General features: G+C 32.4%; 1 protein-coding gene across 13 annotated transcripts in view; it reads right to left on the reverse strand.

The window, feature by feature from the left end:
• LOC129005959 (muscle calcium channel subunit alpha-1-like) overlaps positions 1-27,032 on the reverse strand; it is a 332,295-nt gene that overhangs the window by 65,639 nt on the left and 239,624 nt on the right. For 9 of the 13 annotated variants that reach the window (XR_008491886.1, XM_054435029.1, XM_054435026.1 and 6 more), the window contains exons 24-28: positions 16,126-16,178; positions 15,009-15,155; positions 12,330-12,531; positions 9,781-10,050; positions 7,439-7,522 (exon numbers count right to left, since the gene is read on the reverse strand). Coding sequence is in view for 12 of the 13 variants with exons in the window: in XM_054435029.1 (XP_054291004.1) it covers positions 7,439-7,522; positions 9,781-10,050; positions 12,330-12,531; positions 15,009-15,155; positions 16,126-16,178 (756 nt within the window). In the remaining variant the exon portion in view is untranslated. Of the gene's footprint in view, positions 1-7,438; positions 7,523-9,780; positions 10,051-12,329; positions 12,532-15,008; positions 15,156-16,125; positions 16,179-25,512; positions 25,621-27,032 lie in introns of all 13 variants that reach the window. The other 4 variants (XM_054435032.1, XM_054435024.1, XM_054435022.1 and 1 more) reach the window with 1 other exon arrangement.

Below are 27,032 nucleotides of genomic sequence, written 5' to 3' on the forward strand. Positions count from 1 at the left end.
CGCCGAATAAATTTTAGTTTCCTGATGATGTGACAAACTAAATCAACTATATAACTAAATCACCGAATCGCTCGGTAAGACTAATTTAACCGAACCAGGATAAAATAACCGAATTAGTCTATTTAGCATCAATAACCGATTGATTCGGTTATTTTCATTCGGTGATTCCCACCACTAGGTGAGACGACTATTACATATTTTAAAAACCTAATTTTGTCTCTCAACCCGAAATTTCGTCATAAGGGTGTATGGTTTGTAATGTGTGATGAACTGAAAGCTCAAGAAGCTCAAAAAAATACCAACATTGCTAAAAAAGTGAGTATTTATGATTTGCAATACTTAACCGTTATTTTTACACATTTTCTGGAGGATCAATAATAAAAGAAATTGTAATGTTTAGTATACTCTCCTAGATACAACATGCTAAATTTGTTAATAGCTTGTTCACATAATGTGATACATTTTTGTAGTAAGTGAATTTACTTGAATTATACTTCAAATATAAGCAAAAAATCTTGGCAAAACTTAGTAGCTCTAATTTATGAATATTTTCTTAAACACCTTCACTACATATCCAAACAGTATTACCGACAAAACCAGTTTTGTACTTAAGATTCAAATTGTTACATGGACTGTGGCCTTTAGATTCAAAAATTGTCTTTATGTACTAGTAGTACCACTAAATATGTTCAGTTAAAAATAGAATAAGCTTATTCAACAAACTCTTCTCACATTAACCAACATAACAACATATACATATATACAGTTTTGATAGTCCACTGTATGAAATTTTGGAATTTGGGCCATAAATATCAAAATTTAATAATAATTAGACAAATAATTTGTATTATAGGTATTTACTATTTATTTTCAAAAAGTTTGATGAACTAAAGTAAAATATACACAATACACACCTTCCAATCATATTTTAAAGGAAAATACTGAATTAAAACTCAAGTGTAGTGTGTAGCTGAATAATCATAAATACCCTGGTATTTATGAAAAAATGTTATTTACCCACATTTATATATGCCAGGGTATTTTATATCTCTAATCTTCATCAAAGTTGTATTCAAGTTCTTGATACAAGGTTCCTTATGAATCAATTAAAGCCCCTACTTATGACTACTACAGTATTTGCAGATGATGGTAAGGATGTACCAATGTGAATAGGCCTGTATTATCATTATAGCTATATGACCGTAGAAGAAAAATTTGTCCTAACAATACATTTTTAAGAGGTACTAATATAATTAGCTGTAAACAATCTTTTTTCTTGGTAGGATCACACTTAAGATATAGGGCCTGAAACCACGGGTAGGAACTTTGATGTACGTTTATAATGAGATCCTCATGCTCCAAAAGAATATATATATATAGCTATAAGATCAAACATTAAACTTTTCTAAACCTTGAGACCGAATTTCAAACTTTGATTATATATACACTATACAGCAGTAGCCTTGAACACACACAAACAATTCTGTACATTGAGCAATATAAATCCACTCGGATTTTAAAACCAGCATCCTAACACTTGAAATGGGTCAAGTTATGTGATATTGATATTACTAAATTGGACCACACTTGGCAGATATAACCTTACACTGAGAAATCACCTACCGTACTGTATGAAGGACCTAATAGGAAGCTAACTGAGCCAAGAACTGAAGAAATCGCCGAATGCAAACTATTTTAGCTAGAAATATGAATGACCATTCGTAGAGACTGGCTGGTAGGCGAAGAATGGTCAGACAACGCTGGATATCTTGAATATGGTTATTGGGGTTCTACTGTACTAACTTTTGTGCAAAGTCTACAACTGGTTTTTTAAACAAGAAAATGTGTTTGCGTTTGTAGATTTTAGCAAGGACAAAAGAGAACAGTTTTCTGTGATGAAAAAAGGTGTGTGAAGAAGTTTATAATCAACTTACACAAGGGGTGCTCACTGAGGAAAACTTGACAATCTTACCATGCAATACTAAACCGTAACTCACTTCGACACCCTGTGAATACTATTGGAAAACAAATGGAATAGAGGACATAATGAAATAAGAACAAGCACCCTTTCAATGGTTAGCCAGATTTTACAATCTCTTGAAAACTAAATATTTGAAAAAAAATCCAACCTATAATTATATTGAATCTTTTAAATAATAAACGGCTATAATTGATTTATTCATAAAATATAAAGCAAATAACATAAAAAAAATATAAAGTAGAACTTTAAGATTTATGGATAAAACCAATTTTAAATATAGACTGTAAATTATAGTTCTTTAATGATTTTTTGTTAAATTTAAATATTTAAGAACTACCCTAATAGTTATTTGTTCTTATTCATACAGTGGTCATTTGTCAAAAAAGTGTGTTAATAAAATCCATATGTTTAACCGTACATTTTTAAAATTTAAATAAAAAGTGCTTTAAGTGGTGGTGAATCAGCTTATAGTGAACATGTGCTCAGAACGTTAGAACCAATGCCTTACAAACCTTCTGAGTCTATGTAGAGACATGTAATGACACAAAGGGATTAGGATGAAACAAATACTGTGATTATTTATTTTGGTATGAATGTATTCAAACTTTTAAGCATTTCTGTTACAATAATTTTATTTTGTTCTTGCCAATGAAATTTTCTGTAAATGTAGCTAATTTACCGTTCTCATTTTTCTACCTAGTAGGGAGATTAAGCCAGAGAAATATCTGTCTTTAGTAGATCGTTGAAGGTTCAAATATTTAAGGGGGGTAATGTTGGATGACTCCTTTCCTGTGGTTGTTGTTAGTAGATGTGTGCGGATAGTGAAATTTCATTTAGGATCGAATTCGGATCGGATAGTTGAGGCTCGGTTCGGATCGGATCGGATATTGGGAGGTTCGGATTCGGATATTTTCGGATTCGGATAGTTCCGCGCGGTTAATAATAAGCTGCATATGTATTTTTAACCTATAAAACAATGTAAAGCTGTGTAAATAAACTTAAATGGCGATTTTGAATTATAGAATTTCAAATTAGCCAAGTCCACAGTTTTCTCTCTCTTGAAAATCACAATTCACAACATTTATTTTCAAAAGTTGGTTGCTTGAATTAAGTACACTAGCAGCCGAAATCTTCACACAACACCTTAGCTCAGCAGGACTGATGTCAAACGTTTGGGCTTGTTTACTTGAGGTTATGTTTTATCTTGTTTCCTGGTTCTCACAAGCCAAGGAGTTTGATCTCAAGTTTATTTTCACATTGTATTTCCTTACGTTTTTGGAACGGATTATTGGCCTTAAGTGGCATTTTGGGGGTTTGCCAAGTTTAGAAAACATCACTAATGCACTAAGATGGGCTCTAGCTCACGATTTGATGTTGGGCAATTAGACTTTATAACTGTGTAAAAGGTGTGTATCCCTGAATTTATAAATTGCATTCTACACTTATTCACTGCCAAACATAATTCAGTAGAACCTTGATGAACCGAGAATTACACTAGCCTACATAACTTCATTACCCCAAGTAAAATACCAAGATAATTTTTATAATTGTATTTGAATCGTATAATCTTAGTTTGTTAAAAATGGATTGTATGTTCAACAATAATTGCAGTCCATTATTGTTAAGCAGAATGGTCCCAAATGATTGTTTTTGATTTTGAAACATCACAGTTCATTTGACAAAATTATAGTTGAAGCAGCCCAATGTCAAGTCACGCTTGTGCAATAGTTTGTTTTAGTGATGTGACGAGTTGAGTTGGCGAGTCGAGTTGACTCGAGTCAAGACCCGAGTCGAGTCAACTCGAGTCATCTCATTCACAACTCGAGTTGGTACGAACGCGTACGGAGATTGCCGAAGCTACACGAACTCGTAACGTTACGAGTCCGACTCGCAAAAGCCGAGTCAAGAAACCGAACTCATACGGAGAAAGCCGAACCTTAACGAACTCGGGACGTAACGAGTTGACTCGAGTTTACTCGCACTCGCTTTCGGCCAATAGCGTCACAGCTTTACGAGTCAACTCGCATAGATTCAACGCTATTGGCGGAACGCGAGTTGAGTTGACTCGTATAACTGAAAACCTATTGGCCGAGTGCGAGTATAACCCTTCACGATCCACAAAACGAACTCGTACGGAGAATGCCGAACTTACACGAACTCGGAACGTCTCGAGTCAAGTCGACTCGACTCGTAAAGCTTATACGCTATTGGCCGCTACCGAGTCGGCCGACTCGCAAAACTATAACCCTATTGGTCGACTCCGAGTCGTTGCAGACTCACATGATGCATTGGTTTCGGGTCGAGTTTCGAGTTGAGTCTGACTCGACTCGTAACTCGAGTTCACGGCAGTTGGCGAGTCGAGTCACTCGAGTCAGGAAAGTACCCGACTCGTCACATCACTAGTTTGTTTACATTACAAGCTTTCTCCAGACCACGGGGGAGGGGAGGGTCTGATAATCCTTCTATTGTTCACCCCCAAGAAGGTCCGACCCTCATTAGTGCCGCTCGGCTGCACTCAGTGGGCAACCCAATACCACAAATCAATCTTTTAAATGAATACAAATATTTGGTAATAATTGTTTTATTAAAATTCACCTTTAAATTTCAATAAAATTGGTGTAAAATTTGACAAAAAATTGCCATTTTTACCGATTATTAATACAGTACCAAATACCAATAAAGTAGTACTGTACATTCATTGGTAATTAAATAATAGGTAAAAATTAACCGATTTTTGTCAAGTTTTACCCCTCTGCTGTGCGCTAGGTCACAAAAGCTGATAACGACATGGGTGATTAGTAACCATGGCAACTTGTTGAATGCGTGATGAAGGGAAACCCAAGACATAGAAGAACAAAGAGAAAGAATAACGTTGTTATCTTTATACCCTTTTTACAATTTCCGTTATTGTTATCTTTATGTAAGATTTTATGATTTTGTTTTATAGGTTTATAAAATAATTCTTTTTAACTACGGGAATATCAATTTATAATTTATCAACGTGCTTCTCTTCTGAAACAGCAATACCGGATGCATAATAAAGGTCAATAACCTAAAATATCACAATTGTGCAATATTGTATTTTGATGTTGAAATTAAAATCACGACAAAAGTTTGTATATATCCATGGTCCCTATAGTTTAATCATTTAATATGTACACAATCAATGCTAAATAGTCGTGATTAGTTCTAACTTTATTTTTTTATCATTCAAAGTTTCTACACAGTAAGACAATCCAAAGTCAAACCGGGCAATGAATACCCAAAAAACAACGTATCTTGTCCTGTGATTGGAATACCACTCGCCAGTCCTTTAGGTTTAGGGAAGTAGTGCAAGTCTATATATAGCTTCAAGGTCTTACCCACCCCTTCCCCCTCCGGTCCTAATTGACTCACTACCCGCGCTCCTTTCGAGGTCATTGCCCAACCCCTCCCACCCTTCTATTGTGTTGCCTTTCTATTGTTTCTATTCTGACTTTTTTTCGGGAAACATTAAATCTATTGTTTACGTAACATCACAGTAGTAGGCTAGATTTTTCTACTTTGAAACAGTACTGTAAAAAAAACTATTACGCGAGTTGACTTTCATTTGACCATGGTTCTTTTCTGCTTTATGTCTGTTCGTTCCAGATGAATCTAATCGTAAAGCAAAACAGCCGATAACAACTAAACTAGTTATCAGTATTGCATCATACGGCTTCTTTCCCGTTTGCTGTTAGGTCGTTGGAAACGTATTGCTGTAATTTTGTCCTGGGTGGTTATGGAGATTTAGTTTTCTGTCCAAAACGTCAAAATATATTGTCTATCCGAAAAAGTCGGATATATAACGGATATTGTCGGATATCGAATTTGGGCTCGGTTCGGATACGGATATCCGAACCGAACCGAATCCGACCCGATTTTTCGGATATCCGCACACCTCTAGTTGTTAGACAGCTACACTTTTTGTTAAATTCAAAATGTTTTTTCGACCTTACCTTGGTACTTGGACATACTTGGTTACCAAACAAATACAACTGATTTCAAGCCAAAGACAACTTAAAAAGATTAAGAAATTTTTTTTTCAATTTGAGATATTAGTAAAGATTTTAATAAAGTAGTTAAAAATTATTCTAATAAAATATATAATTTATCAGAGATGAGGTGTACATATAACAATTTTTTTTTTTAAACATAAATATAAAATCGAAGTAGTTATATATGAATCTAATGACTATTTCATGTGACACGGCGATGCAAATTAAGAACTTTTTTACAATCCAATAAAACCAATAGAATCCTAGTAATTGAAAACTGAAACCTCAAAACATGTTATTCAAGACACACTAACAAATATTACCATGCTATCTCAACCAGTCCCCATTTTCTGTTAACTTCGTAGCAGCGTTTCCACTTGCATCTATCCACTTGTTGAAACAACTAACTAAGCCTGTCTCATGTGCATCAGTGTTACAATGCCGGTTGTGTGTAGTGTTGAATGTGCAGCTTTAATCATCATTTTACAAAGAACAAGCGCCTTTTTTTGGCAAAGGCCTTATTTTGGGGTCAAGGTTCTTAGTTGGTGACGTAATGAGTGAAGTTCACAAACTTGATAAAGACCGACTGTTTCAAAATTTAACAAGGATGTCTACTACTGATTTTGACATGTTGCTGGATTTAATTTCACATACAATTTCAAAACACTCCACTCAATCACTATTTAAAAAAACACCTGTTTTTAGACAAAAAGAAAGACGCAAGTAACTGATGTACACTACTATCTGGCGATGAGGCGCGTGTGGGGCAGAGTGCTCCCTGTCGGACTTAATACTTGCATCGACTCTTGCGACTATTTTGTAGCATGCGGTGGGCCTAAACGCATGAAGCAAGATGCAAGAAAATGGCGCATAGTGGAAACACCGCTTAATAAGAACAAGCTGTTACTCTAATCTAAAGTTTCAGCAGACAACTATACTAATTATTTAATCAATGTACAATAAACCCAAAAACTACAAACTAAGCCACTGGGCAATAACAATAAATTTCAGTCATTACTTGGCAGGGTCAGTGAGAATAGGAATACAACTTTTTGGAATTGGATGAAATAGTGTTATGTAATTTACAAATTAAAACTTTTTTATGAGTGGCTTTCATAAAATAACCCAAATTATCCGATTCAGTACCCTTAAGCAGTATGCGGATGGACAGAAAACCAACAATCAAGAGAAAACCTCCTACTTAAGTGGTTTTTTATGTGAAAAAACTGACATAACAATCTTTATCTGAGGTCTATTGTAAATTAAATTTACTTTTGAAATTAAATTGGAAAGATTCAATAAAACTACTCAATAGAAAGAAAATATTGACTAAAAGGTGGTAAAATGTTAATACATTCTAGACATTGAATTTTCAAATGATCCTTCCCATACCGTAGTTTACAAAAGCTAAAGAATTTTGTAGTTTAATACTAATACTTACATGTAATCTATCATAGACAATATCAATAAAGCTTCCCAGTACTATGATGAAATCAAAAACGTTCCATGCATCTCCAAAGTAATTCTAAAACAAGAAACAATAAAATCACTACAATATTGCACAATAACCAAATATTTTTTAAACACGTTTAACATGTTAACCTGTTGTGGTTTTTTGTGTGGTTTCCTGAGGAGGGCATATCGGTAGTGGGGGTATAGCTGACAAGCTGTAGTGCAGCATTGATAAGAGCTTTACTTACCTGCAAGTCTACATTGTCGGTTACTGTCGGTCATGTACTTGCATTGAAAAATGGTATTTTATAAACAGTGTGCGAAGATTAAGTTCTGTTTTCTACTTAAAAAACCACCTAGTGAGACTCTTGAGTTGTTAATTCAAGCTTATGGAGAAGAAGTGATGAAGAAAAGTCGTGAAGGCTGTGAAAGCATTGACAATGACCCTCGTAGTGGACGTCCTTTAACAGCAGTCAATGACGGAAACATTGAGCGAGTACGACAAGTTGTGCGTGAAAATCGGAAATTACCAAACTTTGAAATTGCATTTTACATTTAAGGTACATTTATCTCATGGAAGTGTTCGCACTATTCTTCATGATTATTTGAACGTGCATCAAATTTGTTTGTGAATGGTTCCAAAAATGGTGTCTCATGAGCACAAAGAACCTCGAATGTTAATGGCTTGTGGATTCATTGATATCAAATAAATCAAATCAAAAATCACTTTATTCAGCTTAATAAATACAGGAATACATTATTAGGGTAAGAATAGTATTCCCCCGAATGGACTGCAAGTCCGTGCTCGAGGGAAGAGCTCTTACCAGCAGGAAATATGTTTTGGTTATTGTCCATTGGTCAAAAACATGTGCACACTGTTTATAAATAATGTGTACATCTATACTTAAATACGTATCAGGAACTCTGTTGATATAGCCGATGCAGATCCAAATTTTTAAAAATTAAATGGCGACTGGTGATGAAACAGGGTGTTATCTCTATGACCCTCTACCAAGTTTGTGCCACTCAGTTTCTGGTACACAACCAACAGTAACCCACAAAGTAGACTTGCAGGTACACGAAAAGCGCTTACCAATGCTGCACTACGGCTCGTCAGCTATACCCCCACTATGGGTCGGAGACGGTCGAGGTTGCACGAGAAATGCCGGCGTCTCGGAGTAAAAAATCACTTCATACAGAAACACATTTCAATAAAGCTGGCTGAAAATTGCACCAAATGTGACAGAAGGAGGTTGGCAACAACTATTTTGCTCTTTTACTGTACAATGGAGCTGAGAAATGTGGTAAACCAATCAAAAACCATTACGCAATAGTAGACGGATTTACACAGCTAGTTTGTGTGTTATTCAACTGTTTACGTTCTAGTAAATGTTTGTTTATGAGTTTTTTTGGTAAAATAGAGTTGCAGGTTATGGTCATGAATCGTTGGAAAATACATTTTAAACCTTTAAAAAGTGATAATCCCATAATTTATTTGTGCGTTTTGCTGATAGTTTTTGGTTAATCACATAAAGTGTACCAGTAACTGGACTTGGTAACTTAGGCCTATAGGTGCATGATTTTGTTTTTAATGTTCTTTATAATAAATGTAAAATGGAATATCAATGAATATAGTTTTGAATTATGTTATTTTAACTCAAACTTTGAAAATTTGAATATATTGCACAATTTTTCTGTCTTGCCCGTGAATATATTCTATTTTAACTCATGAAACACCAACTAAAATTAGTATTTTACAATGTACGATCTAATTATCTAAAAAACAAAACAAATTTAGGCCAAAATTGTTGATAAATAAGTATTCTATGAAACTTTTACTAAACACCTACATTTATGGCCATTCCTACAAAATAAAAATAAATTGCCGGCATTCCTAGAAGCAATAGCACATGTAGGCCCAGCAAACCTCAAATATAATTGTTTCACCCCTCAAGGCCTCAAGGCTTGTTTTACCCCTAAAGGGTTAAGAAAAAAAAAAAAAAAAACTATTTATCACAGTAAAAACTACACGACCCTCTTTTAAAGTTGTTTAGGCATTTAACAAACTCAACCTCATCATAGGACACCTTTATCATGGTTGGTTTTGAGTACATTTAATTTTTTTTTGTAGAAGTGAAATTTACTTGTACATAAAAAAAAACTACTAAAGAACTCAGCGAAGAGGTTTGTTATATTGAGGTTGTACTGAAGATTTATTTTATCCTATTGGTTAATTGATTAATTAGTTTTAAGCGTTGTGAAATTGTGTATTTCAATCTGCATTTGATCAATGACAGTAAACTTTCTGATTCTGAAGAGTTATAATTGTACCTTGAAACGAAAAGCTGCCACCTTGAAGACAAACTCTGCAGCAAACACAACACTGAACACAATGTTGAGGATGTCTAGACAATATGTGTACAATGGTGGCTGGTTGTAGAACTTCATTGCCAACGTGATTGTGTTGATCATAATGAGGATAAAAATTGTGTACTCGAAGGGCTGGGACGTGACAAACCACCACACTTTGTACTGGAACCGGTGCTTGGGAATATATCTTCTAACTGGCTTAGCCTTCAACGCAAACTCTATACAGTTCCTCTGAAACAAACAAATGATTTGAGAAGTGAGTTGAAGTATTCAAAAAAATTTAATACTGTTTGAAAAAAGTAATGTTGAACCATCTCATATTGATCACTAATCAAATCAACAACAGATTGGTTTCTGAAATTCAGGTATATTCAGTGCTGGATGGATATAGGGCCCCTGCCCCTTATGTGTAGCTTCCCTGCAATAGTGGCGAAATCATGAAAAATCTCCCACGATCACAGGGATATCATCATCACTAACCGTGATCGCAACAAAATCGTGAAAATATCCCACAATCCCGGCAAAATCATGATTGTAACCCCTGATTACAGGTGCATCATAATTGTGGGCATCATTGAACCAACAAGCATGAATAATTATTAATTTTAGAAATCGAAATTCAATAAAAAAAGAATTGTTTGTTCAAAATATTGCGGCTACAGGCCATGGCCTAGTGGTTAATCCGACACTGGGTATATTTGTACATTAACTGTAGAATTATTTCTGTAAGTTTCTGTAAGTAACAGCCATAAACATGCATAAGGCACAAAGCTAAACGATATAAAGGAATTGTTAGAGTATAAAAGGTGGAATAGCATAGCTGATCAAATCTTCAGTGACTGGTGGCTGCCCAGGACACTTTCCTATTGTTTTATTTAAATTAACACTAGGCCTACTAAATCTTTTGTAGCATTGGGACTATAAACATTAGAGATGGACCGGTCCCGAAGTTTTGGCAAATATTCCGGAAAAATATATTCCTGGGATGGTATGTATGGGATTACATTCATTTCAGGATTTGTTCAAAATGTCAGCTATTTCACCACAATCATGAGAAACGATAATAATTTATCATGGGAGGAAAACAATTAGGAACAAAATATAAATCCAGTTCCGTTCCAAACTTAGTACGATCGTGTTTACCCTTAATTAAAAAAAGCCAATCAATAGTATTAAACATCATTAAATGATACTATAAACTTACAGCAACATTAAACAATGCAAATGGTGCTCTTTGATGTACAAGGCATGGGGGGAGGCGATGTATATAGGCATTTTGTTTTTTTACGAACAACGTTTCAGTGAACTGGATTAATTTTTAATAATTCAACAATCTTCGTTTTTCCAAGGTGGTAGCATAGTAGGTTATTAACGAGACAATAGAAAGTGAGTTCCTATGAGAAGGTGGTTTTAACTGAAATTATTTTCCGTTTAATGAGGAAAAGTTTTATGAAGTTGAATATTTTGTTAACTTGATGACTATTGTTGTTTGCTGATATAGAGCTTTTCATGACAAGTATCACATAATAATATAGGCCTACCCATAAATCTTATGATTTTTTTAAACAACATAGCTTAGCCTATACATATACTTTTCATTAGCAGAAGTGAAAATAAGTTAACACGTTCGCTACTGAGCGTCGCATATATGCGACGCCGCGGTCATTGCCACAGATCGAGGTATACATTTGAATCTTACACATAGACCGGCTGTCACTTGGAAAACAGTACACACAGACCACGGGCGAAAACCTGTGAGACAGTGATCATTTACATTGTAATACGCTACAATCGTGTTTGTAAATAAATTATTCTTGTTTCTTTGTATTTTTTATAACCTTTTGTAATGTCGCATATTTGCGACGCCCGGTCTACAGCGAAGACAATAGTGAAAATGATCACAGTTTTCTTAAAATAGACTAAACGTCGCATATATGCGACGGTTCATTTTTTTGTGTTTTAAGGTAAAAGTAAGTAAAAAATAAACAGATTATTCAAGAACAGTTTATAACTGAACAAATATAAAAGCTACATAGGATAATGCAGCATACATACTGCATACATACATACAGTGATGCAGAAAAGTAAAGGCCAGTTTTTCCAACTATTATATGACGTCACCAATCATCATATCCACAGACCAAGCGACGCAGTTGTGCGTCAGACATCTCTGTAGACCACTGCAGGGAATTCAGTGCCTTCAAATAGACCACTACAAAGATATAAGCACTTTAATAACATTAGAACCCCGACGCAAATATGCGTCGGCAGTCTATTTTAATGTGACTAGCCGTCGCATATATGCGACAGCAGTCTATGGGTGGAAACCGGCCGTCGCATATGTGCGTCGCTGGTCCATGTGAATAGAAAATTTCAAACTATTGCAGTAGCGAACGTGTTAAAATTGTATTTAGAAAGTAGAAACATGATCATTTTTAACATTTTGATTTTTTCAATGGTGTGGATGATAAATGTATGAGGTATACAACACATTAATCATAACTCCTTACCTGATTTTTATCGAGCTCACAATTTTTGTATTCTTGCTCACCCTCATTTTGAAATGTAACAATAACAAAACCTACAAATATGTTGACCATGAAGAAAGCAATGATGATGATATAAATGATGTAGTAAGCAGCTACTATTGGACGGAAGTTGTGTATTGGCCCTCTGTTTTCTGCGTTAGAATCGATAGACACATACAGCAAACTGAAAAAGAAAATTAACGAGTAAGTAAAAGACTTTACAGAATCATCTAACTATTCATCATTCTACTATGCATTTTACTATCATTTTATCATTTTACTATGCAGAGTAAAATTGTGAAGTGAAATAGCAACATTCAACATTATAATGCATTTTCACCTATAAACTGATAGTTAGTTATCAGAACTTATATGAATCAGTTAAATTACTTTATTGGATGATATTCAATAACTAGTACATTAGTGCTACACACATAAATGTCTACCTCTGTTGACACCACTGTCAATATCTAGATGAAGAGTTCGGTTTCACTGGTGATTTAAACTTTGCTGATCTCTTGCCTAAAACCTTGACAAAGCAAGGATAGATAAACGGGTTAAGACTATTAAGGAACCTAAACCCTACTGTCAGTTTCAGCAGTCAAAAATCTTGGTTTATTCTGTGAAAACTCCCTATGGAGTGCGGTATTGGTCAACCCATTTAGCCAAAATCAATTTTTCTTTGACCAAATTCAAATTCCCACCTTGCGTCAACAAGTGGCAGAACATTAAATCGATTCAGAAGGAGGATTAAGAAGATTTATGTTGTACCATGGAAGAGGTAGGAGTGGCAATTAAGACAATCTAGGCTAAAGATGGTGTCCGGCTGACCGGAAGAATCAAGAATTAATTGTACTTGCATTATGATGACAGGGAAAAGTTCTATGAATTGTACTTATATTTTGTATGGGACCAGGAAATTTGTATTGATGAACACTAAAATCCTCCACAAACTGCCGTTTGTCCTCTCTTCACAAAGTCGTGTCACTTCAATTCAGTTCACAGAAGATTACTACTATGTTTCCGTGATCGCGAGAAATGATATCAACGTTGTCATGATCACGGGAGATGATCACATAGTGCTTTGATTTCATGAGACAATGCAAATAAAATGCAATGTAAATTGTTGATGTGATCACAAATTTTCCTGGATATAAATTTTAATTTAATCTTTCATGAGCTTTGTTTAATTCAGTTAAGGTTTGGTGATTGATTAGTCATAATTAATATATTAATTATTACTTTTAATGGTATATGTTGATTCGTCAATTAATGTTATTTTATTTTGTTATATCTTTTAATCTGACAAGTACATAGTGTTCTATCCTTATATACTGCAGATTTCTGTATATCTTATGTTCTTTTGTTAGGACAAAGAAAATGTTTGACCTATGGTGTTGAATACAAAAAACAACATGATAATTATACAAGTGCAAAAAAAAATTAAAACATTTGAAATAATATTACACAAGAGCATTAAATATTTAAAATATTATACTATGTTGATTGTAACATGTTAATGTTCTCATGTTAGTTATCCCTCGGATGATTATAATGAAATTTCAAATTACAGTACAAAACTCTGAAGCAATGAAGCAAAAGCAATTAGAAAAGAAAACTCTGTACTTATATTTTCCAGTTAGTAAAACCTGAAGCCAAAATTATTGTTTTTGTATACCGGTAACCTTAAGTTTGAGCCGACCAATATCATTATGTAACAAAATATTTAAGTATTAAAAATCAAAATATGTGTGATTTTTTGATACATCAAAAACACATTAAACTACTTGCTATGGAATTTTAAAGTTGTTACATAGATTTATCATTTCTGTATGGAGGTAGATTTAGATGTAATCAAAGCTTGACTCAATTCCTGGAGAGCTACTTACATTTTTCTCAAAGTTATAACTGAGTGTTTATGTGATGTGTAAGAGCACAATTTAAGCATTAAAACTCTGATACTGAAACTGAACTTGACTGAACTGAACTTGAAACTGGCAATATCGTGCATAGAATAAAAATAAAATAAAAATAAGTTATAGAAGAAGTCTGTGAATCATAGTTTAGAATATAAAAAATATGATACTAAACCGTTATGAACTGCCAATTATTTGCTCATTATTTACTTAAAAACAGGATTGGTAGAAAAAATATTTATGAATAGGTTTAATAGGTTAGCACAACATAAAAGAGCTTTAAACTTCAATATATAGTGCATAGTTGTCAAATATAATTAGGAAATGGATAAAATAATGTAAAATAATTTGAGCCCTATGAAATAAGGAGTGAACATAAGCAACGGCCAAACTAACAAAATACAGCTGTAAACAACAGAACGAAAAATTATTAATGTGTGTCAAAAACCAACTAAATAGAGAAACCAATATGAAGGTGAAAAGAGCCGAGATGAAGAGACTGCCAATCCAACGGTATCCAACGATGAACAAGATTCTACTTACTTGGGCCAACCCTCAAAGGTGGAGACAGTAAACAATGTAAGCATTGCCTCTGCCACATTGTCAAAGTGAAACCGGTTTTTATCCCATTCTCTCTTCTCTATAGAAGGCTGATATATATCGCCTTCCGCAAAAGTGAGGTAGTGTCCTCTGAAATCACAGCCACAAGTTAAATCCACAACTCGACTATGGATTCCACACTTACCCAGGCCATCCTTCAAAAGTTGAGACTGTAAATAATGTAAGCATCGCTTCGGCGACATCGTCAAAATTAAAACGATTTTTTTTCCATTCTCTCTTCTCTATAGAAGGTCGAGTTATGTCACCGTCTTCAAAAATCAGATAATGACCTCTGAAACCACACATGATTTAAATTTATGGTTTTTGAACTATGATTAATTGAAATGTATTTAGTCTCAACTTATCACGATAACGCCATGCTGAAGCAATTATTTTCTTACTTTTGGTTGAAAATTAATTGTGAGTATAGAATGTTAAAGCAGTATAAATAATATGAGTGTAAATCCTCTATTTAAAAATAATTATTGGTCATGTTGTGGAGGGTTACTAAACTATGGTAGGTACTGTTATTAATAAGGCTATTATAGATTGTAGAATTTAAACTTTCTTTAAGTAACCAGGGCATTGATATATGGTTTAATGAAAATGTTAATAGAAAATCTCACGCGTCCATGTGATTGTTACAGTGGAACTTTACGAATAAAACAAGCACTAGGCTAGTTGCACACACAAATTTTGGAATGCAGAGTTTTTACGGTCCAAATTCCAACAGTGAACCACATTAGTGAACGGAACCGGGCACACACGGCGACCAATGCCGAGGTGGTAACAGTAACACAGTGGTGTACTTGACTAAATACACGCTTGCACACACATAGATCCATGTAAAATATGAACCAATTTTACAGTCCATAATCAAAGTATGTTTAGTTTCAATATTTAAATGTTTTCCATAGCATTGTTTGTCACTTTAAATTTAAATTCATTCTCATTCACAAATAAACTTATAAAAATAAATTAATTCAACAAATAAAAATCGGAGGTGTTACAGAGTCTGGTATGGGGAAAATATTTAAAATATAAATTTTGAAAGGTAGATCTCAGATCTGGCCATATCCAGATATAGTCTAATTTCAGATCTGGGTTCCATATCTGGACTCATTTCAGATCTGGATGCCAGATATGACCAGATCTGCGGCTGGACTCATTCCAGATCTGACAAGATTAACTAATATAAAACCAGATCTGGAAACACTTTACCATAATGGTATACAAAGCAAAGTAGATAAATGAAATCTTACCGGCACTCTTCTTCCGTCATCTTAGAGCGATCTGAGCAAGAATAGAATTTCCCCTGAAAACAAAACACTCGGGGATGAGTAATCTTGAAAAGTACAAGCAAATAAATGATTATCTTTAGTTTCTATTTTTTAAGCTATAAAGATGTTAGAAGGCAGAAGAAATCATTCAATTTTGATCAGTGCCTTTAATGCCTAGTTCATTCACTTACGAACATAAAACGGATTCATTGTGAACCTAAAATAAAAAAATAAAAAACAATTAGATCTCATGGATCAGTTAATGGCAGATATTAAAAGTAAAGAAATGTTTATTAAGATTAATATAAAATATTTAATACAGCATAAAATTAAATATAAATACACTAGTTTTTATGATAATAGTTTTCTCTTACTCATCTACTATACCTGAAAGGTGATAAAACATACAATAATTTAGAAAGTGAAATAGATTACAATGATATAAACAATAAAAACAATCATACAATTAAAATAAGTATGCTCGTACTTACCCTTAGGCTTCCATTTCATCCTAACACTTATATTAATGTTTATTTAATATTTATATCTTTATTCACTTGATTAATTTACCTGAATAAGCTAAATGTATCACATTTTGATATGCAAAATTTAATCGTATATTTATGAGGAAATATTAGCTGCCAAATAGTTATAGCTCAAGAAAAGTAATTAAACACTTAAAGCTTTTGTTGAAGATCACAGTCAGCTGTATCAAAACATGAAGGTTTTTTTACCCCAGCTATCCTTCTTAATCAAGTACACACAATGCTTCAATATTTATTCAAGATGTCCTGCTGTTAAAGATAGACTTTAGAGACTAGCAAAAGATAGACTTGGTGGTTTGCAAATTAATAACAAATTTTTGGTAAAAACAGATCACAAGACAGATGATATTTTAAAAGTTAGGGGGTTATCCAAACACAGTGCCCTATTTTTTCATAAATTGAAAAAATAAATAATCAATATGAGAAAGCTCTTACCTTTCAAATTTATATTAAAATTTGACCAAGGAACTTTGACGTGAGGAATTAGGGAATTGGAGGTTCCCAGACACAATTTATGGATTATTTCAATGTTTGTTCATACTTTTCAGTTTGTTTGTTCGTAACGTCTAATTCAGTACAGATATGCTCTAATTTTTTTTTATCACTGTGGTTACGTATGCTGTGTACATTTTCTAATAAACCATTAGTAATGAACCATACTCACACTTCTTCTATCTACAATTAGTTTTAACTTAAAAAAAGATTATACGATTTGGCTCAAGGAGTATTGTAGAATATTAATTACTGACAGGAATTTTAGAATATTGTTACAGGTCAAAATAATTCTTTGTAATAACAAAAATATCAATTTAACTAACTCTATTATATTAAATCTAAAATTTAAGTTGCATGAATAAGATTGTTGGAATAATTATGTTCCATAACTTAAAGTATCAGCATACCATGAGTAGTTTACCGTTTTGAAAATTTCTTGAATAATTACCATTGGACGTTTGCAAGTATAAAGCAAGGTAAAATTATACCTAATTATAATTATTATTGGGCCATTGAGTAATTATTAGGCTTGCAAAAGTAATTTTTAAGACAATTGTCACGGTTAGAAAATACTGGAAGTAATGATGCCTTAAAAATAACAAAATAAGGATTTCAAAAAGGTAAAATATAGTTTATGAATTGTTACATATTAAACATATTTATATTAACCATCTAAAATCGTGCTCTAAATGCTCTCTAACTAATCCTAATAAAAGAAAACACAACATTATTTCGTTGTTTAGTGCTGAAGCAACTATAATTCTTGTTACGCTCATATTACAGTAAACTACAACTAAATGTTAAAAGTAAGCTAATTAGTATGACAAAAAACCGATTCACCATGAGTATGAGATGTTAGGATACTAGTCACCATTTTTTACTGTGTTCTTTGAAACATATGTATAACAACCATGAAGAATAAACAATTATTATTGACATTTTAATTTGTAAAAACAACAAAATGCTTTAGAATTATATTTTGATACATTTAATACAATTGCACATTCAAATAAATTAAATTTAAAAGGGGACACAATATTTATTACTCTTTTCATTCTGAACATATAATCAATGTATTGACTTTGGTTGTACAGTTCTTAAATTTGAATTCTGAACAAAAAAAAATCTTCAGAGCTAAAGTCATAGTGACTTGATTGATAAGAGTTGAATAACATAATGTATCCATTGTATATGATCATAAATGATAATAAACGATCAGGTAGTTCTATTGTTGAACAGAAATATATTGTATTAAAAGTCAGCAAAGAGGATAGGCTATTAGTAAATTTTTTTTACATATTATATTTTTGCAATATTAATAAGTTTAGAACAGTGAAACATATCAGGCAGGTGGTTCTTAATAGTCAATTTGTAGAAAGGGGGTTTTAAAAATTATTTTTTTGTTCAAAATTATTTAAATATACATATCCAAATTCAACACAATTAATGGTTAAAAAAAGACCATCTTGCCATGTACATATCTATAGAAGACATAGTTGCTTCTTTGTAGCACTTATAAATAATGCTTTGCTTTTAAAATCAGGAAAACCAACTTTTAGTATTTGTATTGTCAGTTAAAGTTTTGTATGTCACCAAACAAACTACTGGTTATTGAGTATTTACTCAGTCTTTTACAACAAAAATACATTGAGATTATAACAGTTAATTGCAAAACTAAACATGCTAAGACATTTTGTACACCTATGTACAAAACAAACAAGATTTTTGGGTGAAATTGTATCAATGGATTGTTTATTTTTTACACATCTAATTGAACGATCAGAAAATCTGTATTTCATTACACACGGGCTAAATATTTAAAATATTTAACAAAGTAAATTAAGGTTTAACTTGCAATAAAATCATATATAAATAATTATTCATAGTTACCTGAACAGAAAAATGTATTAGCTATTCAAGAATTATAAAGTGTGTATGGATAATTTTTTATCTTCTTTTTTAATCTTTGATAGATGAACTAAAAAATATGTTCTTAACTTATTTTTTACCAATTTAAACTGTTTCAGGAAATGTGATCACGAAGTACAGTATTTGTATATAAATTTTCCAAACAATCAATTACATGGATTAAATCATACTTAGGAAACTTGTCTCAAAGAACAGTAATTTTGAAAGGTTATTTAATATCAAAGTCTCCTTCGGAAAACATAAAAATGGGTGTTCCACAAGGGTCTATCTTAGGACCTTAGCTCTTTTTACTCTATATAAATGATTTACCTAGAAATAATTCATAAAAAAATATCTTATATGTAGACGATGCAACTGCAATTATCAAAGCCAGGTCCCAGAGTGAATTCGAGCATAAAATAATCAAACTTTCTTTGAATTGGCAAGCTGATTTTAAGCTGATGACCTAAAACTTAATCAAGATAAAACTCAACTATTCAATTTTTGTACTTTACAATTTAAAGAAGGGTACAATTCAGAAATCATCTTTTAGGGTCAGTTGATACCACTTAGTACGGTAACAGTGCAAAATTCCTTGGTTTGGAACTGGATATTAATTTTTCTTGGAGTAACTGTATTGATAATATTATTAGTAAACTGAATTCTGCCTGTTATCAAATGCTAGTACTACGTAACTATAAATGACCTTAAAACTGGAATTAATATTTACTATGTTTTTTTTTCCAATTCCAAACTATGGGATTGAGTTGTGGGGATTATCGTGCGATTCAGCTAAAGTTTTTAAAGTACAGAAAAAGTTTTTAAGAATAATGACTTTCTCATATTTTAGGAAATCTTGTAAATCACTGTTTAGGGAATTAATAATCTTAACTGTTCCAAATTTATACATATTCAAAACATTAGTAATGGTACAATCCAACTATGAAATTTTGTTAAATGACAATTATGACCACATATATAACACAAGGTTTAAAAGTAATTTTTAGTTACCAATCCATTGTATGCGTCTCATTGAAAAGACACCAACATACACGGGAAAAAAGTTTTCAATAAGTTACCAGTAGGTTTAAAAAATATGGCCAATACAATGACATTTAAAAAGAATTTTCAAAATTTTTAATAAAAAAAAACACTACCATATTAATGAATATTTATTGTAAAATACTTCAAAAATCAAAGTCAGCCTTTTATTTTTAACTATAGAATGTAAGATTGACCAACTATGTATTTATTATAATTTGCCAATGTCACCTATTTTATAGCCATGCTATGTACACACGTTCTTGTGACAATAAAGTTTGATTTGTAATTGACACATGCACTTAATACTCATTAAGTAGATATAAATTTCCTCTGGAAGTGTATAATTCTTTACAGTTTACATCATTCTGTATTGTAAGTCTTGAGTAAAATGATTCTGATTCTGGTTCTGTTATATCTTCAAGAGTGGAAAACTGGAAATATCACGATAAAAGAAAACAATAAATCTGTATTAATTACTGATCCTATTTGTTGTAATTAATTGATAGCTTTTGCATTTGATAAAAATGAAGAGCTCTTAGTATTGAATAAACCAATATAAGACAACAAACAACCACACAAATGTAAACAGGGAATAAAATAATTGACTTAGTTTAAGTCATCATATAAAAGTAACAATAAAAGTGGTTTGATTGAATCGTTTATGAAGTGGAAGTCTTATTGGAAATCTTTATTTTCAGCTAACCCCCCTATCGTCTACATTTCCTATGGCAATAAGGGATCTAAATCTTGGGATCCCGAATCCCGGCCAGTTTTTTATGCCTTGAATTCTTGGATATTTTTACACTGGGATTAACAGGATGTATACATATATTTTAAAATCATTTTTCATTAACTTGAAGAGTTTTCCTTGACATAAAGAGCGTAATTAAAATGGCAAACATAACGTGACAATTGGTGCTTGATGTGTTATTTTCTTAATAATACTGTAAGCCTAAAGAATAGCTAAAAACACACCAATTGCATTACTATTAAGAGGTTTGTATTTATCCTTCTATCTTTTTAATTTGTCCCAGACGCATGAGCTGATTATTAATTGTTTAATATAGTCCTAAACTGCATGCTTCATGTACGGCTGTTTTGTTATTTGAATCTTAAATTGTTTTATTGCTGCCAACATAACATGTTTACTGCTCTTCACTAATCCCTGATGCAGGCAAAAAAATTTGTTTTCATAGAAAAAAATAAATTAGCCAAAAAATGTGTTGATTTTGCCATTAAAAGTAACCTCTTTTTTTAGTTAGAAATTTTAGAGTGGAACCCTTACCTTTATCCTTACATTTTGATTTATTGAACAGAGCAGCTAAATTTTAGTTTTTGCTGTTCCCCGGTATAGTTGAAGTACGAGTTGTGTGTTTCATAAGTTTCTAGGATGACTGATTCTAATGTCTATACTGTTCATAAGAAAGATAGGTGATAAAAGTTCTGTGGTATTATTTTGACTCTGAAAGACAGCAAAAGTGTACAGTGTATAATTTTTGAGGCCAGTTTAAAAACATCAGGGGCTTGACAAAGGGACTCTACATTCATTTGAAATGTCTACAACTTGAATGTAATATATTAATAGAATTCCAGGATTGATCTCGATTGGTCTGGACCCCTGATGACAATACAACTGATGACTAAGATAGGTAACATCTCATACTATGAATACCCAAAAAATTGAGATAAGACTAAATTACTGATGTTTAAATTATGCCCCAACGCTAAATCGTCGTCTTGGTCACTTTAATTTTGGTGCTAAAAGCAATCAGGAGTTCAAATAAATACTACTTTCATACTTGTAATCCATGATGAGATTTTTAAACCTAGGCCTATATAAAATCACCACACAAATTTTTTTTCTGGGATCAAAATTACTTTTTGATTGCTGAAAGAGAGGAAATATATTTTAGTTAACATTTTAAAGAATGAAGGACAAAATTCTAACATTTCTAAAGATCACAGAACTTTAACAATACAAATTCATGTTTGCTGATTTTTATTTGCTGCTATAGGATTCAAACATTGTAAAAGCGAGGTACATCACAGGAAATATTTATACAATTATATCACAGCTATAACATTAACTACCTATAGCTATGATGGAAGCAGCTATGAATCTGGGGTTTAAAATGTGGAAACTGGAAAACAACATAAAAACAAAACACATTCCAACCACAAGTGGACATATGCATCTTATGTCATTGGAAATGTAAATTTTGTGTGACTTCAGTTAATGAGATAGTATGAGCTGCTGTGGACTTAAATAAATAACTAAAATAAAACTTTAGAATACGTGTTTATCTTTTTTTTTAAATGTGTCTCAGTGATATCAGCAAGTTCAAAATGAAGTAAATAAACACTTAAACACAACGCTGGTCTGTTTTCAGATATGTTTCAGGAAGTAGGGTGAATGTACCTGTCAATGACAAAAAATAAAAATAAAAATAAAAATAACAATACAAAATAATAAAAAAATTTTATGTCTAATCTATACAAAATAAAGTAATTTTGATTTCATTTGACTCTTCATCTAGTAAATTACCGTAAAATTTAACCTCCTGTCAAATTTTGGTTATAGTGTATCCACATAAGTTATGATGAGATTGTGTGTTCCCTAGCAAGCACTTATCCATCAGAAAACAACATCCATAAAAAATTGATCCAAATCTAGCTAATGACCGTCATTAACTAGTTATAACCAAATTTGTAATCCAGTAAATGACCAGTTGTTTAAATAATTGTTGGTTAGGATTAATGAGTATTGAGTAGGCCTACAGAATTGTATCTTCAGTTTCAATTAATAATTAAGAACCATGATAAATTACAACCAACCATTTGTATGAGACGCCATAATGGGAGGCTTGAAGATGAACTGGTTGGAACACTTAATTTTGTTTATGTTACAAAATAATTATTGGCACTTTGTTTTAAACCAGTGACAGGGTAGATTCCAACCAATCTCCAAGTGATAGACTAGGCAAAACAAAAACTTAAAATGATGTTTTTTTTTTAATATGAGGTTCTTTTATACGATACAGTCATTCACTAGTACACTCACCCCCTGTAGTTCTGAGTTCTGTAACTGATATGAACAGGGTCGAATAACAATAAGAAACTGCATAATAGAAACGTTTTGAAAAATCAAACTTAATTCTTGGTATTTCTCTGTGTCAAAAGTTGTAAGAATAATGATTATGGGAACATCATTGAATTGCAAAGTGTTTTGTAAGCGTTACTGTTGATTAGAAGGTGTTATATGTCTCTTTTCCATCAGAAAGTTTTATCACTGATTAGAGGTGTTGAAAATATAGGTTTTAGTATTACATGATCTGCTTTCGTAACAAGGTTCTGGCAGGGGCAGTGTCTTAATGCATTTAGTAGCTAAGGCTCGGAGAAAGAGTTATGAGGCGCAGGGGGGGGGGGGGGTAGAAACAAGAACAGTACAGTACAGCCGGGACTTCCTAACATTGCCACATTGTTTATGTACAGAATTATATTACTTCATACTGGGTTGTTTGGAAAATGGAAACTCCTTATCTTGTCCCACATAGATACATAGAATCGGGTGTTTGATTGCAGTACTTTATCATTTATTTTGTTCACAAATATTAACTTGTTATTATCATTTTTTTAAGTTCAATTAATTAATAATATTGAGAATTATGATATTAGTAGAACCTGGATGACAAGTCTCTCATGAGGTTGTCATATAAAAGTTGTTATCAAGATTGACTTCTTATCTACGTTTGCAATAACAAGTGATGAGAAGTAATATCAAATAATAATGTATTTGAAAACGACACTCATTGTCAACTCTTGTTATCGAGGTTCCACAGAAGTATTTGGCCTACCAAGGGTGAGACAGAACCTTTCAATTACACTAATATAGCCTCCACCCTCATGTCTAATGTGAATGTTTCAATTTGCACAGAAAAGATATGTGATACATACTTCAGACTGAAACAATGTTGGCCATAGATCGTGTCACCACCTGTAACATGATCATTCATGACAGGTACCGTACCTGCTTTTTTAATTATACATCAGTTTTTATGTATTTATTTTTTCAATAAGTTAACTTAGTTAACAAATAATTCTATACGAGGTGCTTTTGTCTGAACTGCTTATTTATTTGCTTATTTTATTGGCTGGAAACCTTTAAACCAATTGTCTTTCATGTTTTTGAGGTGTCTTTAAGGTATTTACATTATACATTTTGACGAAATCTATTGTAACTCATGTTATTTAATGATGAATAAAGATTTGATTTGATTTGATATGTACAGTGCTGAGCCTTCAGAATAGACTCGAGGAGGAGGCTATTAGTGCAGTTGACTAAAATACCATTGTTGCAATGGAATAAATAGTAGAAGAAATATTTCATGATGTAAAATCAAAATGATCATTTGGAACTATTTTATTCTCTTAATTTAAAGGGTCGAAAACAATATAAAAAACCAGGCTAATAGGCATTGAAAATTGTTTTATTTTAACCAAAGATATTTTCCAAATTAATTTTGGGAGCAATTTTCTTAAAATATTATTGAAATCCACACCCTGTTACTACAGTGGAGCCAAACAGTAGGCCTACATGACTTGACAGGTTATATCCTATAAAAAAAGTCCAATTTGTCATTTCCTCTACTTAAAGTACAACAAATGTACTCAAAGCCAATACAAACCATGAACATTCAAAGTTCATGCGTTCAAAAAAAGGAACTGAGTAAAACTACTGTTTTTATAAACCCATAAAGTTTACAGTTTGAAACAAACATTATATTTCCTCATAAATACACAGGGATACATATACTCATCTGTAAGTACTATTTATATTAGCTTTGAATCCTTTATAATTAGTATTATTTACTATAATAATGCTATTAAGTTCTTGATTATGTATATTCAAAACATTGCCAGCACATAATAAAATACTTATAAAAGAAAACTTATATATTGCTCTCAAAATCAAATATCAAATTACCGTGTTGACTGTACAATTGATTATGGATTGTCAGTTTATTGCAAATTATTTATTTGAAATTGATTACTTTGTAGTTGTACCAAAAAAGAACATTAAGTACTAAGAAAGTTATGACGGACGGACATTGTTTGGAACTTAGTTCCTCTCGGTGGTAAATCAAGAGTTTATAGTGGGAGCATAAACCGTTAAAGTGAAACCATTTTGGCACTAAATTCCTTTTCTCTCCACTATTATACACCCCTTTTATAAAATGTTATTTTAAAGCAATGGTATTATCTACTACCAGAGATTAGTTGATATAAAACATCCATTCACCAGCATGCACCTACTGAAGCCATGCAAAGCCAATGTTAATACATCTAGGATATCTAGGCTTAAGATAGGGAAAATTACCTTAAAAAGTTGAACTCCTATGACAGCAAACATGAATTGAAGTAGGTACGTTACCAGCATGATATTCCCGATGGTCTTAATCGCGACTATCACACATTTCACTACGTACTATAAACAAGGAAAGAGAGAGGGGATGTAGTGTGTTGTAGTGACTTGACTATAAAACTCATATACTATTGTATAGTGGGAAAAGAAATGTATACAGCAAGAATGGAATAGAAATGTAAAGTACTTTATACTAACAGACTATGAACATGTAGATAGAGAGGCACATACAATAAATGTATAATGAGAAAGGAAATACTGCATTAGACAGTTGATGAATTTCCACCTTTGAAGACCTCGTTGACAGCTGCAGACAGACACAGTGGTGTAGTGATCGGACTGGGAAGGGAGGGAAGGGAGATTTCAACTCATTTCTAAATTGTATTCTACTAGTGGAAAGTAATTAAATTAATTGATGGTAAAACATTTATATAGGAGCATCACTATTGAAATGTGAGTGACTAAAGATTTGATCCTGAAGTCGATTTAGAGCCATAGATAAATGGGTTAATTTTTTAATACTTAGTCTAGTTAATTTCTTCAATTAGCCTTGAAACTTCATATAGCTTAACTGCTTAGTTGAATTTCAATATAACAAATTTGTTGATTTATGAATCTATTTACATCCCTCCCTTAAACTGGTTGTAGTATGCAATAAAATTATAATATAAGATTTTAAATTAGCCTTGCTTAAAAGTTGTGAACTTTCAGTTACACAATACTTTCACAAACATTAGTAGCTGATAAGTATTCCCTTGCCTATGGGTAAACATGATTTGAATTTTTTTTTGTCCTAGGACGCTAGGCACGAGCCTAGGATTGTTTTTCACATTACTTCAGGCTAGACCTAGGGGTTGCGGCATTATCACTTAGATAAAATCCATTGGTGATTTGGCAGGATTTGAACCCGGGACCTCTTGGACCGAAGTCCTGCGCTCTAACCACTAGACCAGCTCGCTCCCCAAAGTTCTTGAAATTTTAATACTGTAGTGTAATCAATAAAACATGTGTCCCAGTTAAATGCAGTAATTTTTTACATTGTAAATTATGGTGCGGCATGCTAATGAAATCAACCACATTTGATCTAATAAAATAAAAAAAGACCATCATGTTCTTTGAAAAGACATACACTTAAAGTTTCTGCTACAAATGCTTTTAAAATTCAGGTGTTTTAAGTGATTTTTGAATTTAAAAGGTTTTCAAAAAATTTTTAATATTTTTCAGATTAAGAAAATTTCTAAGAGCATTTAAGAAAATGAAATTTTAAAAGTTTTGGAAGATCAACCTGATGTCTAGAGTATTTTTTTTTAACTTCCTACATCTTACCAATAAAACATACGTAAACAACAAACATTGACTATTAACAAAACAAATCCTTTCTACAATTCCATATTCATCAGGTTTTTTTTATCTTATGAACTGCGTATTGAGAGCACCATTACACCTTGTATGGGAAACAATTTGTGAAACTTTTT

This window comes from Macrosteles quadrilineatus, unplaced genomic scaffold (assembly GCF_028750875.1).
Source record: "Macrosteles quadrilineatus isolate MER2022 unplaced genomic scaffold, UCM_ALF_1.0 Scaffold_47__1_contigs__length_942521, whole genome shotgun sequence".
Classification (NCBI taxonomy): Eukaryota; Metazoa; Arthropoda; class Insecta; order Hemiptera; family Cicadellidae; genus Macrosteles; species Macrosteles quadrilineatus.